Below are 25,250 nucleotides of genomic sequence, written 5' to 3' on the forward strand. Positions count from 1 at the left end.
TAGGTCATCACACCGCTTAGTAATGTGTCCTCTTGGGGGTACCACATCTGGAGGCCCATGATGTCCTTCTGTCCCTCTTTGGTGGTGATAATTTTCATTACCCAAAGTGTTAACCCAGGGTACCTGGGTGGCTCAGTTGGTTAAGCGTCCGACTCGCAGTTCATTAGTTCAAGCCCCGCGTTGGATTCTGTGCTGACAGCCCGGAGCCTGGGACCTGCTTCGGATTCTGTGTCTCCCTCTCTCTCTCTGTTCCTTCCCCACTTGCACTCTGTCTCTCTTTCAAAAATAAATAAAGATTAAAAAAAATTTTTAACAAAGTGTTAAGGCAGTTTCTTTACTGTATAATTAGTGGTTTTTGGTACCTCTTCCCTCTGCAGCTGATAAGTAGCATATCAGGAGGTACCTCAGGTCTGTGCAGATATCCTGAGTCTCATCAAAATCTTCCCCCTAGATGGGGTATCAAGTGATGATTCTTGTCTGATCCAGTAGTATGAACTCAGGTTTCTGTTTTTGGCAGTGGGTTATAATCCATTACTGCCTTTAATTATTTTGGTGCTCAAATTGTTTCAGATTTGACCAGTGGGATCCCCTTCAAGTGGGCTCCTGTGTCTGTGAGGTGCCCTGTCATTTTTTCAAGCACTTCCTTTCCTGCACAATAGGATGTTCCAGGCTCTTCTTGTACTAACTCTACTCTAACCCTGGTATCAGCCATGTTTCCAAGAAGCCCTCAAACTCTTGTTTTAGCACTCAGCACAACTGCTTACTCGTATGTCTTCCTCTGTTAGAGGTATTGAGAGCACATAGATGTCAGTCTTACTCTTACATCTTCACTCAGCGTGAGGCGGGGCACATTTAGTGTTTACGTATTTGTTGAACGAGAACATTGATTTTTGCTATAGTTCAGCGACTAAAATCAGGTTCCAAAATTATGGTGCTGATGGGTTTTCTTTCTCCTCCCGCCCCCGTCTAGGAAGAAATGTTTACTACCTGGCGATGAGAAGTGGTGAAAACTGACCTCGTGCTGGTGTACAAACACTATGGGACCTGACACTTTCACCTCGTGGGCAGCCGGCCCCCACTGATAATGTGGGGAAACCATCAGGTCCACTGGAAAACACTAATCTGATCTTGGAAGTGGCCGATTGTGGCAGGATGTGTCGACGATGATGATGGCAAGAAAGCAAGATGTCCGCATTCCCACCTACAACATCAGTGTGGTGGGATTGTCTGGGACCGAGAAGGAGAAGGGCCAGTGCGGCATTGGGAAGTCTTGCCTGTGCAACCGCTTCGTGCGCCCGAGTGCTGATGAGTTTCACTTGGACCATACCTCTGTCCTCAGCACCAGTGACTTTGGCGGACGAGTGGTCAATAATGACCACTTTCTCTACTGGGGAGAAGTTAGCCGTTCCCTGGAGGATTGTGTGGAATGTAAGATGCACATTGTGGAGCAGACTGAGTTCATCGATGATCAGACTTTTCAACCTCATCGAAGCACGGCCCTGCAGCCCTATATCAAGAGAGCTGCTGCAACCAAGCTCGCATCAGCTGAAAAACTCATGTACTTTTGCACTGACCAGCTGGGGCTGGAGCAGGACTTTGAGCAGAAACAAATGCCAGATGGAAAGCTGCTGATTGATGGTTTTCTTCTTGGTATTGACGTTAGCAGGGGCATGAATAGGAACTTTGATGACCAGCTCAAGTTTGTGTCCAATCTCTACAATCAGCTTGCAAAAACAAAAAAGCCCATAGTGGTGGTCCTGACTAAGTGTGATGAGGGCGTTGAGCGGTACATTAGAGATGCACATACTTTTGCCTTAAGCAAAAAGAACCTCCAGGTTGTGGAGACCTCAGCAAGATCCAACGTAAACGTGGACTTGGCTTTCAGCACCTTAGTGCAACTCATTGATAAAAGTCGGGGAAAGACAAAAATCATTCCTTATTTTGAAGCTCTCAAGCAGCAGAGTCAGCAGATAGCTACAGCAAAAGACAAGTATGAGTGGCTGGTGAGTCGCATTGTCAAAAACCACAACGAGAATTGGCCGAGTGTCAGCCGAAAGATGCAGGCCTCTCCTGAGTACCAGGACTATGTCTACCTGGAAGGTACTCAGAAAGCCAAGAAGCTGTTTCTCCAGCACATCCACCGCCTCAAGCACGAGCACATTGAGCGCAGGAGAAAGCTGTACCTCGCAGCCCTGCCGTTAGCCTTTGAAGCTCTTATACCCAATTTAGATGAAATAGACCACCTAAGCTGCATCAAAACCAAAAAGCTCTTGGAGACCAAGCCAGAATTCCTGAAGTGGTTTGTTGTGCTCGAAGAGACACCGTGGGATGCCACCAGCCACATTGACAACATGGAGAATGAGCGGATTCCCTTTGACTTGATGGATACCGTCCCTGCCGAGCAGCTGTACGAGGCCCACTTAGAGAAGCTGCGGAACGAGAGGAAAAGAGCTGAGATGAGAAGGGCATTTAAAGAAAACCTGGAGACCTCTCCCTTCATAACTCCCGGAAAGCCTTGGGAAGAGGCCCGTAGTTTTATTATGAATGAAGATTTCTACCAGTGGCTGGAAGAATCCGTATACATGGATATTTATGGCAAACACCAAAAGCAAATTATAGACAGAGCAAAGGAAGAGTTTCAGGAGCTGCTTTTGGAATATTCAGAGTTGTTTTATGAGCTGGAGCTGGATGCTAAGCCCAGCAAGGAGAAGATGGGTGTCATTCAGGATGTTCTGGGGGAGGAACAGCGATTTAAAGCATTACAGAAGCTCCAAGCAGAGCGTGATGCCCTTATCCTGAAGCACATTCATTTTGTGTATCACCCAACCAAGGAAACGTGCCCTAGCTGCCCAGCTTGTGTGGATGCTAAGATCGAGCACTTGATTAGTTCTCGGTTTATCCGACCATCTGACCGGAATCAGAAAAATTCACTGTCTGACCCCAACATTGATAGGATCAACTTGGTTATCTTAGGCAAAGATGGCCTCGCACGTGAGTTGGCCAATGAGATTCGAGCTCTCTGTACAAATGATGATAAGTATGTGATAGATGGTAAAATGTATGAGCTTTCCCTGAGGCCGATAGAAGGGAATGTCAGGCTTCCTGTGAACTCTTTCCAAACGCCAACATTTCAGCCCCACGGCTGCCTCTGCCTTTACAATTCAAAGGAATCTCTATCCTATGTGGTGGAGAGTATAGAGAAGAGTAGAGAGTCCACACTTGGCAGGCGAGATAACCATTTAGCCCATCTTCCCCTGACGTTGATCTTAGTTAACAAGAGAGGAGACACCAGTGGAGAGACCCTGCATAGCCTAATACAACAAGGTCAGCAGATTGCTAGCAAACTTCAGTGTGTCTTTCTCGACCCTGCTTCTGCTGGCATTGGTTATGGACGCAACATTAATGAAAAGCAAATCAGTCAAGTTTTGAAGGGACTCCTGGACTCCAAGCGTAACTTAAACCTGGTCAGTTCTACTGCTAGCATCAAAGATCTGGCTGACGTTGACCTGCGAATTGTCATGTGTCTGATGTGTGGAGATCCTTTCAGTGCAGATGACATACTCTATCCTGTCCTTCAGTCCCAGACCTGTAAGTCTTCCCATTGTGGAAGCAACAACTCTGTTTTACTTGAACTACCGATCGGACTCCACAAGAAGCGCATTGAGCTGTCTATTCTTTCATACCATTCCTCATTTAGCATCAGAAAAAGCCGGTTGGTCCATGGGTACATTGTTTTTTATTCAGCCAAACGTAAGGCCTCCTTGGCTATGTTACGTGCCTTTCTTTGTGAAGTGCAGGATATTATCCCCATTCAGTTGGTCGCACTCACTGATGGCGCTGTAGATGTCCTGGACAATGACTTAAGTCGGGAACAGCTGACCGAAGGGGAGGAGATTGCTCAAGAGATTGACGGGAGGTTCACAAGCATCCCTTGTAGCCAACCCCAGCACAAACTTGAGATCTTCCACCCATTTTTTAAGGATGTGGTGGATAAAAAGAACATAATCGAGGCTACTCATATGTATGATAACGCTGCCGAGGCCTGTAGCACCACGGAAGAGGTGTTTAACTCCCCCCGAGCGGGCTCTCCACTCTGCAACTCCAACCTGCAGGATTCAGAAGAGGATATCGAGCCCCCTTCTTATAGCTTGTTTCGAGAAGACACGTCACTGCCCTCTCTGTCCAAAGACCATTCTAAGCTCTCTATGGAACTGGAGGGAAATGATGGGCTGTCATTCATCATGAGCAATTTTGAGAGTAAACTGAACAACAAAGTACCTCCACCAGTCAAACCAAAGCCTCCTGTCCATTTTGAAATCACAAAGGGGGATCTGTCTTATTTAGACCAAGGCCATAGAGATGGGCAGAGGAAGTCTGTGTCTTCTAGCACCTGGCTGCCTCCAGATGGGTTTGATCCTTCTGATTATGCTGAACCCATGGATGCTGTGGTCAAGCCAAGGAACGAAGAAGAAAACATATATTCAGTGCCCCATGACAGCACCCAAGGCAAAATCATCACCATTCGGAATATCAACAAAGCCCAGTCCAACGGCAGTGGCAACGGTTCCGACAGTGAAATGGACACCAGCTCTCTAGAGCGAGGCCGCAAGGTGTCCATCGTGAGCAAGCCCGTGCTGTACAGGACGAGATGCAGCCGGCTAGGAAGGTTTGCTAGTTATCGAACCAGCTTCAGTGTGGGGAGCGATGATGAGCTAGGGCCCATTCGGAAAAAAGAGGAGGATCAGGCATCTCAAGGTTATAAAGGGGACAATGCCGTCATTCCATATGAAACAGACGAAGACCCAAGGAGGAGGAATATTCTTCGCAGTCTACGGAGGAACACTAAGGTAAGACACCAGTTTAGGAATGAATCATAGGAGTGGCTTGCACAGTGTCTGGGTGAGAGCTGACTGTTGATGACGATGATGATGATTTTTCAAGGACAGCTTATTCTGGTTAAAAAAAAAATTGGTCGGTGTGTGCATTTACTCTCTGACTTGGTATAAAAAAGTAGGCAGTGTCTCAGATTGCTACCACTGGCAGCTCTGGAATAGTAAGGACCTTGGATAGACAGCCTGAGTTTGAGTTGTCTTTGTCCAGAATAAGAGTTAGGTAATTCCAAAATGAGCAGATCGTGTAGAACTTGTCGGTGTCCTGACAGGTAGCCAAGCCAGTGACGATATGCTTGCTCTTCCTTTATGTGAACACCAGAATCTAAAATTGCATGCTCAGTCTCTGACTGCTAGACAAACATTTCATCCATATGCCTCTTAAAAGCTCCTTTTTCCCCTCACTGACCCGTAAGGTTGCTGCATCTTAGATTAGGAAGAATTGGATGATTATTTTGTTTGCATATGCGAATGAGTGAAGGGTCTTTACGTAAGTGAAAAGTAAGAAGTAACTTGCCACTGTGAGTTATAAACCTGTCCCATATTTGTGAGATTGGAGTGCCCTCCAGCTGCATTATTTTAAGTGAGTTGCTGTGACGGCTTCAGGTTTTATTTAGGGACCAAAGCAGGATGGGGAGAAGAGAAAGAAAGTAAACCGCGTGTGTTATGAGTGTCAGGCCTGCCATCAGATGGAGAGGAAACAGCAGCAGGTGAATCCTCTTTATCTTGTTTCAAATTGTGGTTTACAGAGTAGAGTGCCCTGTCCCCTTGGGCTTAAGATTTGAGATAGAAAAGGTATTTCCCAGATTTTTCTTTTTTTCCCCCCCATTTAGAGCAGAGGGAAACCCTCTGTTTTTTCAAAGAAAGACATCTTGGTGAGACAGGACAATAAAAGTGTGTTATATGCTAGCCCACGACCAGCCTTGCGACATACAGAATGAGGATTTCTCTGCATTGAAAGCTTTTCCTCCTCTCCCTACCGTGAAGCAGCAGAGAACAAAGTCACTTGTCTGAAAACATTTCAGGGAACTTTGGAAGAAAGGATGCCAAAAACTTACGTTATTACAAGACGTACCAAATCAGAAGGATCTAGAGTTGACAATTCTGTTGTAAAGTAAGTACCACCCGGAGGCTAGTTCTGCAGCTCTTACTGGTTAGGAGGGCCCTTGCAGGTGGAGGAACATGGTTCCATGGCCCTCACAGGGAGCGCACCTTTACTTTGTGTTCCCTCATAGCATACACAGTGGTTCCCAGTCACCATTGGCTGGAGTTTCCAGAATTTCCTCACCTGTGTAATTTTAGAAAGGGCAGGGCAGCATTGTTGTGTGTTCTGTCCTCCCCCCCCCCCCCCGCCCGCCCCGAACTGAACATTAATAAATATCATAGGCATTCTCCTATTTGATTTCCCCTTGTTTTTTCTCTTGGATTCCTTCATCTGCCTTCAGTATTTTGTCCTCCAAGGGTTAGTAATGGGCAGACCCATTGAAAACCTTTCGTATTTATGAAGTCTGAAGTTAGCCTCACCTGCCTCCCAGTATTTCCTCAAAGCTCTCCTGTTTAATGATCCTGGAATCCAAACATTTTAACGTTTTGACTTTCTTCTCTTCCTCCTCCACTCCTGATGAAGACTGTTACCAGAATAGCTTATCTGAATGCTGGCAGTCTTAATTTGTGGGGGTGTTTGCACACCTGGGAATTAGGATTAGGAAGGTGGCATAATAGCACACTGAGTTGTAACTGATCTTCTGACTTCTAACTACATTTTTAACACTTGTTGAAGATAATGTTTTTAAGACACATTCGCAAACAGACCGTGCTTTAAAGAGCGCACACGTTAGGCTCAGCCGAAGACGGCTGGGGACCCTGTTTTTAAAGAGCACTTCCTAACCTAGAACTTCCTTACCCTGGGTTGCTGGGTCAGCATGCAAGAAGTGATTAACTTCCCGTCTTAGTTATGCGGGCCACACCTCTTCAAGTCAAATAAAAATGACACCTCTGGCCCAAGAGCCATAGCGTGCCAGAAGCCAGTTCAGGAGTATCCTTTGGAAAGTGTGAGTAAAAGGTGAAACTGTCTTTTCCTGCCTCGGAAAATGGTGCTTTGAAATGAGTGTAGTTGCTTTGTCACCCTAATCCAGAGATCAGCCTTCATTCTCTTCCCCGTTCGTTCGGGCAAACCTCCTATTAAAATTGCTGCCTTAAGAAAGCAGACTGACACTTGTCTTACTGGAAAAGCAAGATACCATAGGACAGAGAATGCCAAGCCAACCCCTACGTGGGGGATTTGGCTTCTGATTTTTATTGGCGTGACACGGCAATACAGTATTTATTTGACGTGCGGGGAGAGCCAGTCGGTCATGGAAGATACAGTTAGTACCTCCCGGGTGCCAGAATGCTAGACACCACTGGGGAAATGGCACGGATCCTTCTTGCCCAGACTGTGGCTCCCAGTGGAGGCAGCGAGACCTCCACAACTACTGGAAATAGGTGGTGGGCCCAGGGGGCGCTGTGTGGAGGCAGAGTGGAAATCCCACCGCTGGGGGCGGTGAAGGTAGTGTAGCGTGTGTAGTGATTAGGAGCTCGGGATCGAGGGCCTAAAGCCAAATCCCGACTCCTCCGCTTCCTTACTGGGACTTGGGGCGCGTGATTCACCTGCCATATCCCTTCGGCAGAAAGGGAGAACATAGTGGCACCTTCCTCATGTGGTGGTGAGAAACGGAATGAGGTTTTGCACGTGAAACACTCAGCATACTGCATCTCGGACAGGTGTTAGGTGTGGCAGTGTTATTTAACTAGACCTTGAAGAGTGGGTAGAACCGAAGAAGTGGCAGCGGTGAGGAACAGCTTGAAGGTGAAAATGTGCATGTCGTATTCAAGGAGAGGAGAGTGCTGGTCTGGTCTAGCTGAGGGCTTGAGGGACCAACATCGTCCCTCCCTTTTGTGTAAGTTTTAACCCTGTGTGTTACTCAGCTGCTTTCTCAGCACTTGCCCTAGCAACAGCCCTAACAACAACAACAAAAAGCTGTGCTCTGGGTACCGATGTGATGTGGAGAAAGAGAAATTGCTCAGCTTCCCTTGGCCGATTTGCTAGATTAGCTCTTTACTGTAAAATTGGAGTTGGAGTGAGGGAATCGCTTTCATTTCTGTTAATGAAAGTGAAGACTGTAAGGCTGACTGTCATTCTGGGTCCTTTTCCCAGCTGAACCATTTAGCAACCCACCCTCATAGTGGGAGCCTTCCGCACTCAGCTGAATGAAATTGAAAATCTACGATTGCACTTCAGTGGGGCCCATGAATAGACGCTTTGTCTGTAAAGAGTTGGTGTTGCACATGGTCTCTGTCTCACAGTATCATGCGTTTGCAAAGATGAGATCAGGACCGGCAGGGTCTTATTTTAAAACCAAAAAAAAAAAAAAAAAAAAAAAAAAACCCAAAAAAAAGAAACCACAGGCTGGGAGTCTTGGTCCACAAAATGTGCCTTTTGGGCAAGCTCAAGTTGCTGAATTTAGTGTGTTTGACCATGGATTTAAAGACAAGACATTATTGGCTATTCACCCTTCTATCTGATGTGCTCTTATCTTTGTGTTTAAAAAAAAAAAAGACAACAGAATGATAAAGAAAATCTTTCACTCACTGTAGCTACCACATGACAAGACAACCTATTGAAAAAGCAAACCAATTCAATCACGCATTGTTTGGTCTATAAGGCACCAAGTAACCAGTTTGACAGTTTGTGTCCCCCCCCAGTGAATTGGCTTATTTCATTGGATTCAGTGAATCGGCTGGTTGTTGGGGCTTTGTGTGGACACAGCTCTCATTTTGTGAGGCCTAGAACGGAGTTAAAGTTTCTAGTGTGAATAAAAACCAGCTGGGGAATTGGACAGCTAGCTCCCCACGGAGGGATGTTGCATTTTGACAGACAAGCTGAATGGTATGAAATATGAGCTCTTTGTAACCTGCTCGGGAAAGACTCTCAGTGTGTGCTTCAGAAAAGGCTAGGCCTACTCAATGTGCTGTGAGGCCAAATAAATACCATAGCCTTAAAGATGGGGTGTGGGGGGGGGGCCTACTTGACCTTGGATTTTCTGATGCCTGAAAGAATTGCATCTTTTAAGAGAAGGATTTTTGCTCCAAAGCATGTGCTCATTCATTCATTTTGGGAAGGAAACCTCCAGTTCAGTGCACGGACGCTTAGTGAGCAGTGGTACCCCTGGCTTTGTGCTGAGGGCGCTGCGCGTGGTGGTGTGTTTATCTAGCTTGCCGTCAAGGGATGGCGGATTTTAAATATGCGCTGACATGTATTTTGAATACTGTCACAGAGGAGCTACAGGGTGCTAAGGGATTGTAGAGCAAGGAGTTTTAACCTCAGCGAGGGTCCGGTAAAGCTCCCCAAGGCAACAGTGTGTAAATGGAGACTTACAGAGTGAGGCGGACAAAGGCAGTGAGGGTGGAGGTTTTCTGGGGAGAGCTCTTGAGAAAACAGTGTGGAACTTGGAGCTGGGGGAAAGAAAGAAAAAATAAAAAACAACACGTGGAAGAAACCTAGAGTGGTTGCTGTGGAGAGTGAAGGGGAAGCAGGCCAGGGATAAGCAGGGTTACGAATACCGTGGGGTTTCATCCTTCCCCGGAGGTACCAAACACTTGCTGTGCGCCAGGTGTGGCACCAGCCCTTTTCCCGTTGCCGCCGCCCATGTTGGTGTAGTTTTCTAAATGGAGGAGCTGAGATTTTTGAACCCGCTCTTCTGACTTCCGCTTGCAACGGGTCGGTAGAGTCCAGCCCGCAGGAAAGATGGTAATCTTCAATAGCCAGGCACACATTTGGACCACTCAATCAGTCTAGTAATTTGTTCATTTCAGACAAAGGACTGTGATTATTATCTAAAAAAATCCATTTCCCTACACTACCCCCTAAGAATGGCCTGGTGCTATTTGTTTCTGGCTTCAGAGTCTAGTTGAGTAGAGGACAAAAAAGGCATGGGGACACTGAAATAGCGACTGGAACTTTGAGAAATTGTTTTGAGCTGGTGTCATGCGTTTTCTCAGTTTATTTTAAGCCCAAAGAACTGCTGTAGTGTGTTTTTGGTGACAAAAATAGACTATCTTTAACTATGGGCCTTAGCTTATAGCACACCTGTTCTTAAAAAAAAAAAACAAAAAATGACAATGGGCAACCCATATCTAGTTTTCAAAGAGCAGAGAATTGCTCTGATCATCACTGAGCCAACTTGTTCTCATCCACCGCCTAGTGATACTGAAATATCTTTTTAGGACCCAGATTATTTCAGCAGGAGTCAAGAATCACCTCTGCTTCCAATAGAGAAAGGTCTTCTGAATGCATTTGATCCAGTATTTGAGAAGAGGCAAGCAGATAAAAACTGACCTGTAACTCTGGGAAGTCCGAATTCAGTGAGTGTTGGATCAGGCAGGATGTTTGTAAAAAAAACTTTCCTGGGACTAGTGGACCCTCCTTCCTAGTTAGCCCGCTGTTGCACTGGCCGTTCAGTCTGAGACAGCAGCAGGGGCTGACCCAGATTTGCTAGACTTCATGCCTTTCTAGAGCAGCAGGCTGTGGTCTCGCTTGATTTGGGGCCTGTGAAGGGATGGCACATGTCTTTTCCCATCCTGGGAGAGGATTAGGGATGCTAGGAAGGCAGAGACTTTATGCTGCTTCCTTTCCCAACCCTAAAAAAAGATGCCCCAAGACAGTGGGTGACCTGGCTGTAATACTAACTGGCAGCGTGAAGGAGACCAAGTCTGATAAGCGTTTGTGCTTTCATAACAGACTTTGCCAATGAGAACAGATCCACCCTCAGGTTTTCTCTTAAACTTGGGCTTAGATTTTTTTCAGAGCCAGAAGAGGGAGCACCAGTTAACCAAGAATACATTTGGGGCACGAGTGAGTAACGTAATTGAAAAGGTTCTTTCGAAGCTCTGTTGGAAATAAGAATGAATCATTACTCATCAGAAAGCGGTAATGTTGAATATAGAATGCAAGAGGTGCTTTGGGGGAAACCTGTAGTCACGTTGCGTATGGAATCTTTTGGTTTTTGTTAAGACTCCTCCCAGTTTCCCTTAATCCAGAGCCAGCCAGTATACTGCTTGGCAGACCGTGGCGAGAGGGGAGGGCCTCCCGAGGGCTTCGCTAATATCACTCTTGGGAGGGAGAACTGTTGTCATTCAGGGCCACTGTCCCTGTCGCAGACTACGTTCTGTCTATGGCATTCCTCCTCTAAAAAAAAGAGAGAATCCAGCAACCTGCATTCTGTTTTTTATTTCCTTCGTTAGATAGGTTACCAAGCATTTAAAAGACCGCTAGGTGGTACAACTGTGGTGATCATATGTTCTGACTTTAAAATCTGGTTAAATAATTTGACATGTATTAAAGGTATTTTATAGAGACCAGGAGAGAATATTTGACGTTGTCAGCTCAAAACCGCTAAATAGCTGTACCTGCTATTCCCACAGAAGATAAAATGTTCTTTATCCAGAAGGAATGGCTGAGCTCTCCATTGGAGCCGTGGGAGACTCTTTTCCTTTGTGGCTCAGTTGTTACTGAGCCTGATGTCTAGATCAGCTTTGCTTGCCAGGGATATATCTTTCTTTTACCAGTTAGATTGTAAGTTCGTTGAGGGGGATAGAGGACTTTGGTCCTGGGATTAGCCCTGCTGCTAGTTTCCTCTGTGACCTTGGGCATAATTCGTTAAAAAACAAAAATGCTAAGATCCTTACTGAGTTAAGTAGGGTAACAGTCACATGTGTACATAAATGACTGTCCTTTATCCAGTGGCCACACGGTGACATAGGGAATTCATTACCTCATCTGGTTTTTAAAAGGGAGTCTGGGACGGTAGTGCCAGTGTAAGACCTTCTGAGCCTCGCCTCCTCCATCCGCGGAAAAGGAGCACAATTTAGGAGAAGAAAAACTTCTGTACATACAGAGATAGTCCTCATCTCAGCTAAACTTGAAAAAATATAAAGAAATATTGGCCCTGTGCACTATTGGAAACTGTTTTTGTTCAGGAAATTTATGGAGTGCCTACTGCATATCAGGCCCTGGAACCCACTCATCTTGCAGCCTGATAGAAAGGGCCCTTCTGTCAGTCGCTTCTCATTCTTCGCATGGCATTCGAACCTTTTGCTTGTCCCCGTGGACTCCAGAGGGACCCCCGTGGGCTTACAGATGTCTTCCTACTCCACCAGAGTTGGGAGTTTCCCTTTATGCTCTTTTCTTGTTTTGAAAGCCAAGGGGCCAGTGGGAAATTCCAACCACCTTCTCTTTGCAGTGCCGTCCTGGCAGAAACTATTGGTTCGTTTCTTTGTTTCCTTTGCCACCTGGGTATTATCAAGACTAAGAATCGGGCCTGTTTTTAAGGAAACTGAAGTAAAGAACAATGCACTGTGTTGCTCGTTCAAAAAATAGATCCATCCAAAAGAACAAGATGAAGGTGGTTCAAACTGACCCGGTCCTTGGTTTTTGTCATTTCATCATAGAGTTCACGTAGGGGAAAAGGGGGCTTTGGTGTTTATAGATCACTAGCCTCTGGAGCCTGGCTCTCTCAGTGCTGGGTGTGACTCTCTCAGAGCTTGATTTCTCACCTGTAAAATGGTGCTAATAACCCTTACCCTGAAGATGGTTGTAAGGTTTCAGGTAATTGTGCAAAGTACCTAGCAGTGGCCTGCACATGGCCACTCCAGATTAATCACTGGTTTCCATTTTTGACCCAATAAGACTCTAAACTTAGAGGCACAGATGTGTAGATTATTCTCAGGGCTTGGTCTCCTCTGGCTAGATGCTTTTTTTCAATTCAGCCTGCTCTGTGAGTGCCCTCGAAAGAAGATTGATGTTGGGATGGTGTTACTTTCTCCTCTCCAAGAGCCTGCTGCTTGGAGGGCCCCAGGGACTCCATAATGAGCGACCCACGTCTGACCGGGGACTGAGACAGCTGGCAGGCCACTCACAAGAGTGGCGTTTCCATCTGACATGTGCCCAGTAACCCTTCAGGTGCCTGATGTGTTGTTTGTCATACCGACAATCTGGCCCACCTCTTAGTGTGTACCACAAAGTCTGATTGCCTTACTGGAAAGGTTTAGAATTCGTTGTGCAAGAATCCCCGTCCTAATTTTGTGACACCCTACAGAGCCTTCACTTACTTCTAGGAGGTGTTTTGACATTCGATAAACCAGGGTTTGTTTAAATCTGAGAGGGAGAATCCATGTCATTTAGTAACGGGAGTTGATCCTGTTGTTAAAGCTTACTCTCCATTTCTGCATTTTGTAAGTTGAAGCACTGAACTAGGGTCTTGGATTCTTTGGGACGAGAGGCCTAAGGGCAGTATCCAATTTAGTCTTCCGTCGAATGGAAGAATCTCCTTGACAGTGGTGTGGCAGAGGTATGTAGTTTGCAACCTGTGCTTGGAATATTTATACAGAGCAGTCCCTTCCTGTTTAAACACCTGGGGATTTTGTTTTTTAAAGTTCTCTTTATATTTAAGGCCAAAATTGCCTGTGTTCTCTTCTTATCTCTTTCAGCATAACCCTTTGGAATCATATAAAATAATCTCTCTTGCCAAGAGATAGTCCTATAGTTGTATGAAATAGTTGTCATAATGCTCCATTCCTTCCTTTTCCAGCTTAAAGATCCCTGGTATTTTATGTGAGTGGGCCTCTATTACCTTAGAAACTCTCCAGATTGTCGGTGTACCCTTAATCATTTATTCAGCTATCCATTTATTCATTCTGCCTCTCTCAGGACCTTTCAGGGAAGGGCCTTGAACCATAGTGGTTAAGAGAGCAAGTTTTGTAGTCAAAACTGACTTGGGCAAGTAACTGAATTTTTCTACGACTCCACTTCATCTGTAAAATGGAGTTATTAACCCCATACCCTTGGAGCTGTTGTGAGTCTGGAATGAAATAATACATCTAAGGAACTTAAGCAAGGGTCCAGTACACAGTATTCAGTTGATAGATGGTAAAGTTTCTAGTTAACTTAGATTGTTAGAACACACCTCATCATCTTGTTCTGGTATTGAGAAGGTGGAGGAAGGAAGTATAAGATTGAAATTGATCGTTTACTAGAACTATGGTTAGAAGGCTTGGTAGGGGCGTCTGGGTGTCTCAGTTGGTTAAGCGTCTGACTCTCAGTTTCAGCTCAGGTCATGATCTCATGGTTTGTGAGTTCAAGCCCCACATCGGCTCTGCGCTGACAGTGCAGAGCCTGCTTGGGATTTTGTCTCTCTCTCTCTCTCTCTCTCTCTCTCTCTCTCCCTCTCTCCCTCTCTCCCTCTCCCTCTCCCCCTCTCCTCCCTCTCTCTCCCTCCCTCCCTCTCTCTCTGCCCCTCCTCTGCTTGTTCTCTCTCTCTCAAAATAAATGAAAATGTAAAAATAAAAGTAAACTTAATTTAAGAAAAAGAAGGCCTTATGGTGATTAGAAAAAAAGTTCCATTTTTTATTCCTTAACAATTTATTTGGAAGCATCAGTTTTATTGAAGAACAATACTGTTGTCAGTTTTGACAGGGAAATTCTGCAAGACTGAGACTGATAAAAAGAATGTCGCTGAAATCCAGATGGTCTTCCTTGTATATTCAGAATCTGTAGCTAATAATTTAAACTGTATGGCATTTTTAAGGGAGAGCATCGCTTGACTCATGGTTATCCGGTTGCCACAATGTGTGACAACAGAAGCACTCACCCCTCTCTTTCCTCGAATTACTGGATGGCTACTGTGAGGCTAGGCACTGAGCCAGTCGCCCACATTTCACCCTCAAGACCACCTTGTGAGGAGGCCCTGTCCCTGAGATGCTAATAAGTCACTTACCCAGAGTCACAGGACTTGTCTGTCAGGATTCAGACCCAGGTCTGCTAAGATTTCAGATCTTAAATTCTTTATGTTATACTTCATATAAATAGAAGATGTCAGGGAGAGAGTCTAGATTGGTTAAATTATCTCGTGTAAAGATACATCATAAATCACTCATTTGCTTTTCCTTACTTCTTTGGTAAAAAGTCTAGGTCCGAGCCTGTTTGCCTCTGGCAGGCAGTCTGGAAGGGGAAGTAACAGTGGCCACTCCCTGCAATCTGAGAGGCGGTGTGGCTGCATTGATGAGGAGTGGGACAGGGGCAGGGATGAGCCTCGTGGAGGCTTTGTGGTTCTTCTCTGGAACGCCAATATCCATTCGCATGGCGGTACAGTCTTCCAGACTGACCCAGTTAACAGGCTCTGTGTAGAGTGGATGGTCTTTGCCTTTTGGTGGTCATTGCAGGTAATGTCAACCAGCTTAGAGATGGGCTTGTGCCGTCTTTCGTGTACGTTTTCTTCTCAGTTGTTCTTTTTCTTTGGTACTTGTTTGCACAGGAAGTCCTCTGAGAATCTCAGACTAAACAGGAAGCGATTTGTTCCCATATAAATAGAGGTACCAGAAGGAACGAAGATGGGCAGGATGAGGAATGCGAATGGTTGACCCTGGCTAGTTAGTTGTCCCTCGAGTGGATTTTATGCAAAGATCCCTAAATACTTTCAAGTTTATGGGTTGCGTATATTTGTAATAAATCTGCCCTCTAAATTCATCTCGTTAACTTGGACATGAAACTGAATTGCCGGAGCTATACCTGGGTCCATTTACCTTGCTCCTGTTTGGTTACCCTTTTCCTTAGTAGATATTTTAACAAAAGTCTAGAATTTCAGGTACGTTTTTGTCACTTTTAGGAAATTTACCGTGCAGAGCATTTTTTCCTCATGTGAGCTTCAAAATAAAAGGATTGAATAATTTCGGAGCAGAAGATCTCAGAGAGGTCTCTGAGCCTGAGCTTTGGAGACAGACCCTCCTGGGTTTGAATCCCAGCACTATGACTTACTAGTTGTGTGACTTAGGCACGTGGGACATTTTTCCTTGATTCAACAGAATGTCGTGAGGTTTAAAAGAAGTAATATTTGGGACCTGGCTTGGTACACGGTGAGCTCTCAAGTGGTTGCCGCTGCTCCTGCTCCGGAGGAAGGGGGCTGCTGGGAAAGAAGAGACAAGTATTACCTTCTTTGTCATGTTTGCTCAGTTGGTTTTACCCTTTCCTGATTCGGAAGCCATTGAGAATTAACCCCGGGCTAATGTATGGAAGGGAATTCTCATTTGGAGCTTTCAGCTGTAGCAGAACACATGCTCTATTTCTTTTCTGGAAAGAGGAAATTACTCATTCTCCATTCCATCTTTTATCTTTTTAAAGATTTTAGCCGTCTTGAGTGTATGACATTCATTATCCATGTGGGATGTTTGGAAAACTTCCTGTTTACTCCAGGGCACCCCTGATAAAGGATGTGGATAGCCATCTCGTTGTTATTAACTCAACATGGCCTGCTTCTTCTAAACACCTTTGTGTTGATAATGCAGTCTCACACTCAGGGTGTGACTGTGTGTCAACTGGCTGGCATCTTGTGTGATATTTGGAGGCTGGAAAATACAAAATTAGTGAGATGAGCAAATGGATCTCTATCCTGCTTGGAGTCTTCCCAACAGTTTCCACACCACTGTGAATTCCCTTCTGGAAGCTTTAGCTGATGTTTAAGTTGCATGTTGATATTCACTTTGTTTTTGTTTTATGCTTTCTTTTCTCTTTCCTGTACAGAAACCAAAGCCCAAACCCCGGCCGTCCATCACAAAGGCAACCTGGGAGAGTAACTATTTTGGGGTGCCCTTGACAACTGTCGTGACTCCAGAGAAGCCCATCCCTGTGTTTATTGAGAGATGTATTGAGTACATTGAAGCCACAGGTAAGAGTGTTGTTACCTCAGAGCCGATCATGGCTTTCACTGTCTACGGGCTACTTTCTGGCGGGCTGAGCCATCTGGAGACTCTGGGATCAGCTCTCCTTAAGTGTGAGATGCTTTCTGAGAAGGAGCTGAGCAGTCTGGACAGCTGTCAGACTTATGGGTCTCCATCTGCATGTAGTTTTGCGGCTGTTGTACGGGATCCGTGAGACCTTTCCGTGCACCAAGCAGCGTGTTTTCAGGCCTGCAGCTGTGGCTGGTTAGGTGCTTTCTCTGTGCTCCCTCAGCATCCTGTCAGAGCACCCACCCTGTTTGTCTGTGGCCTCGAAGATCTGTCAGCCGCTTGAGGGCGGGGAAAGGGGCATGTTACCATTGTGTCCGCAGCCCTGTCCTGGGCACAAATGGTAATGAACTTTGGCTTAATAAAACGAAGGAGTAGTCGTGACTGTTGCAGACCTTGGCCTTTGATCAGGCGCCTGGGATTCATTATTGGTAGAATTTTTTCCCTGGGGTAAAAAAAGCCCAGCTAGGATCCTTGGATATCTTCTGGTCAGGCAGCTGTATTTCAACTCCACTGACAACTTGGTGTTACTGCAAAGAACAACTGTCTTAATGTTTTCTGCATCGTTCTCGAAGTGACAAATTTGTGCCTGTATTGAAAACGTTTATTTGTTCATTAAGTGTTCTTGTAACGTGTCTCTTTGGCCTCCCTTTTGCCATTGTGTCCCTTGGTTTGGTTTTCTCCTGGATGCTCTCAGAGCTGATGAGCTTTGAGGAGAAGGTAGTCTAAGCGGGTGCATGGTTAGGTCAGTTCTTGGGCATTAGCATTAGTAGTTGAGCTCAAGAATATGGGTTTAAACAATTTGAAACCAAAGTAGGTGTTAGAGCCTCCCTCTGTGCTCTGATCCCGGTGTTCCCTGCAATGATGTTAAGTATCGTATGGTGTGCACAGCCCGTGGGTGCTGCAGATAATTTCAGCAGCATCCTAGTAAGCCGCGTGACGGTGTTAATATTTACGTAGGATGTGCCAAATCAGGGAAAATGGGTTTCAAGTTGAAGCCTGCTAAAGCAGACTTCGTGGTTATTTCCGGGGTTTTCTCTGCAACACACCAGGGTTGAATCACGGTGAACACTTTGCCTAATCTAACAGCAGATCTGCAGCTTTGTTTAGTCCGTTCTGTCCCCAGAATGGGGACACTTTTGTCAGTGTCCATCTTTTTGACACTGGTTTGATAGATCAGTTTCTTTCTGGCACGTCTCCCTTGTGCAAGGGGAAGAACTGCACAAAGGTCCAGTTCAGGTGACTGAGGCCTTTACATGTTGACCTAGCACTTCAGAAAGATACCCTGCGTCATTCTGGGGGGGGGAAGGTTGCTTTCTCCTTACCTTTATTTTCAAAGTATTTTCGATTTATTGGAAAAATTACAAGTTTAAACAAATTGGAAGTTACAGAAATTCCCAGGTTCCTTCAGTGTTAGTGTTTTAGCACTTTCCCCCACACCATCCTTTCTATATAGATAACTGTCTGAAATTCTTGAAAGTTTGCAGATCTGATGCAGCTTTACTTCTAACTACCTCAGTGGGTAATTCTTAAAAACATTCTCTTACGTAACCACCGTGCGGTTATCAAAATTAGGACGTAAACATTGACCCAACGCTAACCTGTCCTCTGTTTTCATTTCATTAGTTCTCCCATTAATGTCCTTTATGGCAAAACACAAGAATATTTGGGGCCCAGGAGCTAATCCTGGACCACATGTTAGGTTTAGTCGTCGAGTCTCGAGGCTCTTTCAATCTAGAACAGTTTTTAGTCTGTTTTTCATGGCCTCAATAGTTTGAACTACAGATTAGTTATTTTGTAGGACGCTCCTCCTCAGTTTGGCATTTTTTGGGGTTTTGGTTTGTTGGTTTTTTGGGTGTTTTCCTCACGATTGAGTTCCTATTTGCACCTTGGGCAGAAACAGCAGGGAAGCGATGCTGTGTCCTTGTCGGTGCATCGCACCATGTGACACATGATGTCAGTTTGACCCATCGCCGGTAACGTTCACTTGGACCCCTTGGTGAAGGTGGCGGTGTGGGCCGAGCTTCTCCACTGCAGAGCCACTCTCTCCCCATCGTTTGACTCCCTGGTTCCTTCAGCGTTGATCAGTCGGCATTCTCCTACCAGGGGGAGCCTTCCCTTTGTAGGGGAGCCTTTTGTGAACGGCCTCCTCAAGTGGCTTGCCTGTGGTAGCACAGGGTGCCTCAGTGTCACCCACATGCGCCCTAGCTGGGCACAGCAGTGGTCTTGACCAACCCCTCCCACACCTTGCTTCTCTCGCTCTTAGACTGATTCGCTTTTTTTTTTTGCAGTTCAAGTTTATTTATTTTGAGAAAGAGAGAGAGCGAGCATGAGCAGGGGAGGGGCAGAGAGAGAGAGGGTCCCAAGCAGGCTCCGCACTGCCAGTGCCGAGCCCGACACGGGGCTCGAACCCACGAACCGCGAGATCATGATGTGAGCTGAAACCACGAATCGGACACCTGACCAACTGAGCCACCCAGGTGCCCCCACTTTTCGGTATCCGATGACAGAATTATACCTCTTCTTGCCCTTGGATTTATGAGTCCTTTTGGGTATGAGGCTTTACCACCAGCCACTGCCAAGCTGCTGCTTTTCTTAAAGTTCTCTTAGACTGTGCCACTGTCCGCCCTGTCACCAAAAGGCTTGGAGCTTCAGGATCACCTCCGATCAGTTCCCAAGTCTGTCACTTCTACTTCCTCATCTCTCGGCTCTATCCTCTCTGTTTCATTTTTGCTTCCCCACCATCACCCCCCTCGTCTTGATTATATGACGGTTCCTCTACTAAAAACCTCTTTTCACTGCCTCATTGCCTACCAGGTGCCGGCCTCAGCAGTCTTGCCTCCTCCCATGCGTGGTGCTGTTATGGTTGTCTGCCCACCTTCCTGCCCCCCGTCTTCCTCTTTCCCTCTCTCTCTCTTCTTTCTTCCTTTTCTGTCCTCTGCTTTCTGTTTTATGCTACTACAGGCATTAATTTTTAACTTGTTTTACAAGGTGGGTGGCTCAGTTGGTTGAGCGTCCGGCTCTTGGTTTCGACTCAGGTCATAATCTCAAGGTTTCGTGAGTTTGAGCCTCACATCGGGCTCTGCACTGGTAGTGTGGAGCCTGCTTGGGATTTTCTCTCTCTCTCTCTCTCTCTCTCTCTCTCTCTCTCTTTCTCTCTCTCTCTCTCTCTCTCTCTGCCCCTCCCCTGCTTATACTGTTCCTCTCTCAAAATAAATAAATAAACTTAAAAAAATTACTTTTGCAAGAATACAAGCAGGATTTCTTTGTATTTTGCTGCTTTGCATGGGTTCTCCACGTGTGGTTTGAAATGTATCCCACATTCCTCCTTGCCTCTGGAACTTGTCCTCATTCTTCAAGACTGCCCCACCCCCAGTAGCTGTTGGTCGCAACCTCCCCGGTAGTTCTCAAGCATGTTTTCACTTCCTGGGAACAGGATTCTCTGCTCTCCTTGTCTTCTGAGAGTGTGGTACACAACATACATTACCTGTTGATTAAATGAGTGGTCTTCAGGCTGGAATACCTTAATTCCATTGTTTTCTTCTTTGTTTTCTTTGTCCTTTTAAAGTTTGATCACATACTTCCCCTCTTTGGCATTGGTTTGTACTTTTATAGAATTTCAGGGAAAAAAGTTAAACATGGAATCTGTGAATTTAATTTAGCATGTGTGTTTTGGTGGGGGGGGGTGTTCTTTTCCCTGGAAGGATTTTTTTCTTCTTAGTAAAATTAAAGCATGTTCATTGTAGAAATTCAACAAAAGCCAAAACCTGTGAAAAAGGATTTAAAGAGTCGTTGATCTTCCACTTCGTGAAACCACTGTTAATAGCCTGATATAGTTCCTGATAGTCTTATTTCTCTGTATGTGTGTGTCGATTTTTATTTTTACATAATTACATAATGTACATTATATTTACATATAAATATTATATTTACATATCTACATAATATGTGGTATGATAGTTCTCAAAAACTTTTTTAGCATAACTTAGATGAGGCAAAAGAGCCCTGACTTTACCAGCTTACCTACTCCTATTTTCCTGCAAGGAAAGAATTCAGTAACCAAAAGGTGGGTTGAACGACCATTTTTTGAGAGTCTCTGCTTTTTATTTATTTATTTTTTTAATTTTTTTAATGTTTATTCAGGTTTTGAGAGAGAGAGAGAGAGAGAGAGAGAGAGAGACACAGTGCGAACAGGAGAGGGGCAGAGAGAGAAGGAGACACAGAATCCGAAGCAGGCTCCAGGCTCTGAGCCGTCAACACAGAGCCTGATGTGGGACTCAAACTCACGAACCATGAGATCACAACCTGAGTCGAAGTCAGATGCTCAACTAACTGAGTCACCCAGGCGCCCTGAGAATCACTGCTTTTTAAAAAATTTTTTTCAAGGTTTGTTTATTTTGGGGAGAGAGACCAAGTTCTAGAGGGGGAGGCGCAGAGTGAGGGGGAGACCCAGAATCCAAAGCAGACTCCAGGGTCCCAGCTGTCAGTACAGAGCCTGATGCGGGGCTCGAACTCAGGAGCCATGAGATCACGACCTGAGCCAAAGTCGGACTCTCAACCAACTGAGCCACCCAGGTGCCCCAAGAATCACTGCTTTTTAAATCAGACATTGTTTTGTGAGTCTGTGAAGATATGGCTTTTTTTTTAGTGTGAAGATCTCAATAGTTTTACTAAGTAGTTTTACTAAGTATGCACGAGCTGGGTAGCATCCCATCAAGCAAGCAGAGAGGATCTCCCTCAAAAATGCAACATTCAATTGCCGCACGACGTTCGGTAAAATAGATTATTTAATTATTCCCCTGTTTGGGGGCTCATGCAGCATTTTCTCCTGACACACGTAAAGAACCAGATTCGCTGGGACAGACGTTTTGGGCTAGTGATACAGAGCTTCAGATCTGCAGTTAGGCCCGGTTTAGAATCGTTCCGCCTTACGCCCATCTGGAAACTGAGGGTGATGACAGGACCTGCCGCTCGGGCTGCCGCGAAGGTGCCGGCAGACTTGCACGGAGGCGCCGAGTGTGGCGCGTGGCCCAGGCAAGTGCTCAGTATGTGCCAGTTGTCGCCTTCGCCTCACCAGTAGTACATTTGGTTCTTCTTCCTATTGCCTGTCAGACTGTACCATAAATGTAAATATCTGTGACTTGTTTTTTGCTCTCCGGCTTTTTCCCCCCTTTTTTTTAAGAGAAAGAGAGCATGAGCAGGGAAGAGGGGCAAAGGGAGAAAGAGAGAGAGAGAGAGAGAGAGAGAGAGAGAAACTCAGGCTGGATTCTGACACGGGGCTTGATCCCATGACCCTGGGATCATGACCTGAGCCAAATCAACTGTCAGACGCTTAACCGACTGAGCCACCCAGCACCCCTTTCTCCAGCTTTTAAATTGAATACAGTAAAACCCATGGAAGAGTTAAAAGAGTAGTATGATGATTCACTCAGTATTGTGCCCTGTTTGCCCTTTCTTCTCCTCATTTTTATTGTTGTTAAATCATTTGAGAATAAGCTGCAGGTGCCACACATCCCTTCACTTCTAAAAAATCTCGGCTTGTATCCCTAAGCTTAAAGAGTCTCTCTGTAACTGCATTAACATTATCACTTTTAGGAATAATAGCATTAATTCAGTAGTATTTCACATGCATTCCATGTTTAAATTTACTCAGTTGACTTTAAACTCTCTCTTCTAGCTAGGATTTTGTTCTAGGATCCAAGCCATGTTCACAGCGCATTTGGCTATTGCTTCCTTTGTACCTTTCAGTCCAAAACAGTTCTCTTTGCCTTTTGTTTTGAATGATGACCTTTTTTTTTTTAAAGTCTAGACAGTTGTCTTGTGGAATGTCCCCTTGTGTGGTGTGCTGTCTGTACCTCTCCATCATCCTCAGCCCCCTTCTGACACCACCCACGGCTGCCTCATCATTGCGGCTCCTGTCTCAGCAGAGGCCTGGGACTGATGAGATTTTGTTGAACGATTGAATGAATCACAGAGCGTGTGTGTGCCCAGGTCTGACTTATCCTGAACTTGCACTTAGGAAAGCCTCTGCTGCCACCCCACCCGTCCATCCCATCGCTCCCTCTACTGCTCATGGTGGAAATCGTCGTATGACCCCAGTTTCAGGCAGTCATGTCTAGCTGATTGGAGATGATACTCCACATGAAACTTGTCTGCCAGGTCTGCCCCGTGCAGCTCGAAGTCCAAAGTTGTCGTGTCCCTGTCTTTGTGTCTGTCTCAGACACGTTGGCACTTGGCTTCTCCGGGCAAATAACATCCCGCACCGTCACTTTCAGAGGCCGTGCTTGGGAATTCACACTCCTGCCCACCACAGTGAGAAGGAAAGATCCAGTGAGAAACCCAGAAGGAAGCCCCTCTCCTTGCATTCCTCAGGACCCTGGTTGCTCCCCACCTGACACCTCATGGCCAGGGTCTGTCACAGCCAGCAGTGGGGAAGTTAGGAATTGGGACAACGTGAACTATCCCATCACCTTAATATTTTTCCTAATTACAAAAGTCATAAATTTGCTCACAGTAAAAAAAAAAAAAAAAAAAATTATTATAAATACAGATCTAGAACAGAAAGTGAAAGTCCCTTACAGTCTCATCTCCAGAATTAATCTGCATTAATAGATGGATTATGTTTTCTGCTAGTACTCCCCCCCCCCCCCCCAAATGTTTCACAACATGAGATCGTGCGTGCGCTGTTCTGCAGCTTATTTTTTGTTTTAATTTAAAACACTGCATACACCTTGGGCATCGTCTTTTTAACTCCATCTCCAAGCCAGCTAACTTGCATTTTAATCTTGGACCTGAGAAGAGAGGGTGGCAAGAGTTGGGGGCAGGGTGGGGGCTGGGGTCTCGGGGAGTGTACGAAGAGAGGCTTCGTTGGCAAGCAACTCCGTATTCCAGGGGTGGCCCACGGCAGGTTCCTGTGACTGCTGTGTTTCCTCCTCAGAGTTTGTGAGTAAACTGCCGAGCCCTCCTTGACACAGAACGTAAGGCAAGGATCGCTGCCTTCTCGCCTCACAATTTGCTGCTCCTGCTGTGTGTTACCAGGACTCTGTGGGAGCTGGAAATTGCTTCTGGCTTGCACCTTTTTTTTTCCTGAGCTTTCCGACCAGTTCACTCACCCTCGTTTCATATTTCCTGAAAAACTGGAATGTGTTTGGGGCGTCTGGGTGGCTGAGTCAGTTGAACGTCTGACTTCAGCTCAGGTCATGATCTCGTGGTTTGTGGGTTCGAGTCCCACGTCGGGCTCTGTGCTGACAGCTGAGAGTCTGGAGCCTGCTTCGAATTCTGTGTCTCCCTCTCTCTGCCCCTCCCATGCTCGTGCTCTCTCTCTGTCTCTCGATAATAAATAAACATTAAAAATAAACAAAAGTGGAACGTGTTCAAGAAGTGGCCCATAGGTAGAACAGCTTTCAGATGGATTTGCAGATGGTTTTAGCCCAGCCCAGCCTCAGAGACAGCCTCTGTGCTTGCTGTGCTAATAGGACGGCAGCTCGTCCCTTGCGGCTCTGGTTACCTGATCAGGCCGGGAGGGGGCACGTCGCTACTGCAGCTGCTCTGGGGCCACCGCTGCCATTTGGACTGCCTTTGTATTTCTGGCTAGAACACTTCCCCCCCAGTTTTCCTCCACGTGGAAAATCGTCAGGGCAGTGGAGCCCCTGCTCCCCTCCTATAGCAGTGTGGTGCCGAGTGAGGAGAGAACATTGGCCAAGCCAACCTGAGCTCTTTGATGCATGGCAGGGAGTAGGAATATTCAGCCCTGTCCAGAGTTTATCTCGCTGGAGTCAGGGTGGGGACTTACTTTTAGAGCCTACTCACAGTCCTGAGAATAATTTCTCAGGAGAAGTATGCTGTCTTTACACCTCACTGTGGTCATAAAACTAAGGTTTTAAATCCCAGGTCTCTGGGCCAGTTCTGGGTCAAGGTTCTCTTCCCACAACTGGGGGAAACATCCATGTCCTGCAGCATAGAAACCCCCCGAGGGAGCTTCCAAGTGTCACTGCTCCCCGGCCTGAAGGTCTAGTCTCCCGGAGGCCGAGTGCTTCGTGCCATGCTCATCTGGGCTCTGCGGCACGTATTCCCCAGGCCTGTGGCCGCGCTGAAGACCGCATTCTCTAGGAATGACTTCTCTGAATGATGTAATGTGTGAGACCAGACCCCCTTGCTCCCTCTTTCTGTGATCTTTAACCTTTTTCTTTTGGCAGTGGGAGGGGGCAGGGTGACAATAGCAAAAATGGTTTCCCATCTAATAATCTTTTTCTTAATTGCTTTGCTCAATTACTAAGAGGTGGCGAATTCCTGGCACCTCTGGCAAGTGCCACAGAGGGCTGAGGAAAGAAATTGTTCCCGGGGAGAGGCGGTTTCATTTGGGCAGAGGGCCCCTCTCGTACATCTTGAATTATTATGTATTCAGACCCCACCGTATAAATAACTGGTAGGCCATGGTTTTGTTAGCGCATCTTAATTTCAGTCTGTCCCTGTGGAATGAAAAAGTCCCTATAGTCAGGGAAGCCTGGCAGCTGTTTAAAATAATAACGCCAAGCATGGTCTGCCATC

At 46.0% G+C, this 25,250-nt stretch overlaps 1 protein-coding gene across 2 annotated transcripts in view; it reads left to right on the forward strand.

Moving 5' to 3' along the window:
• Positions 1-25,250, forward strand: part of ARHGAP35 (Rho GTPase activating protein 35) — a 120,219-nt gene that overhangs the window by 43,009 nt on the left and 51,960 nt on the right. For both annotated transcript variants that reach the window (XM_027037889.2, XM_053210497.1), the window contains exons 2-3: positions 971-4,847; positions 16,501-16,645. In XM_027037889.2, coding sequence (XP_026893690.1) covers positions 1,164-4,847; positions 16,501-16,645 — 3,829 coding nt within the window. In that variant the 5' untranslated portion in view covers positions 971-1,163. The remainder of the gene's footprint in view (positions 1-970; positions 4,848-16,500; positions 16,646-25,250) is intronic.

This window comes from Acinonyx jubatus, chromosome E2 (genome assembly GCF_027475565.1).
Source record: "Acinonyx jubatus isolate Ajub_Pintada_27869175 chromosome E2, VMU_Ajub_asm_v1.0, whole genome shotgun sequence".
Lineage (NCBI taxonomy): Eukaryota > Metazoa > Chordata > Mammalia > Carnivora > Felidae > Acinonyx > Acinonyx jubatus.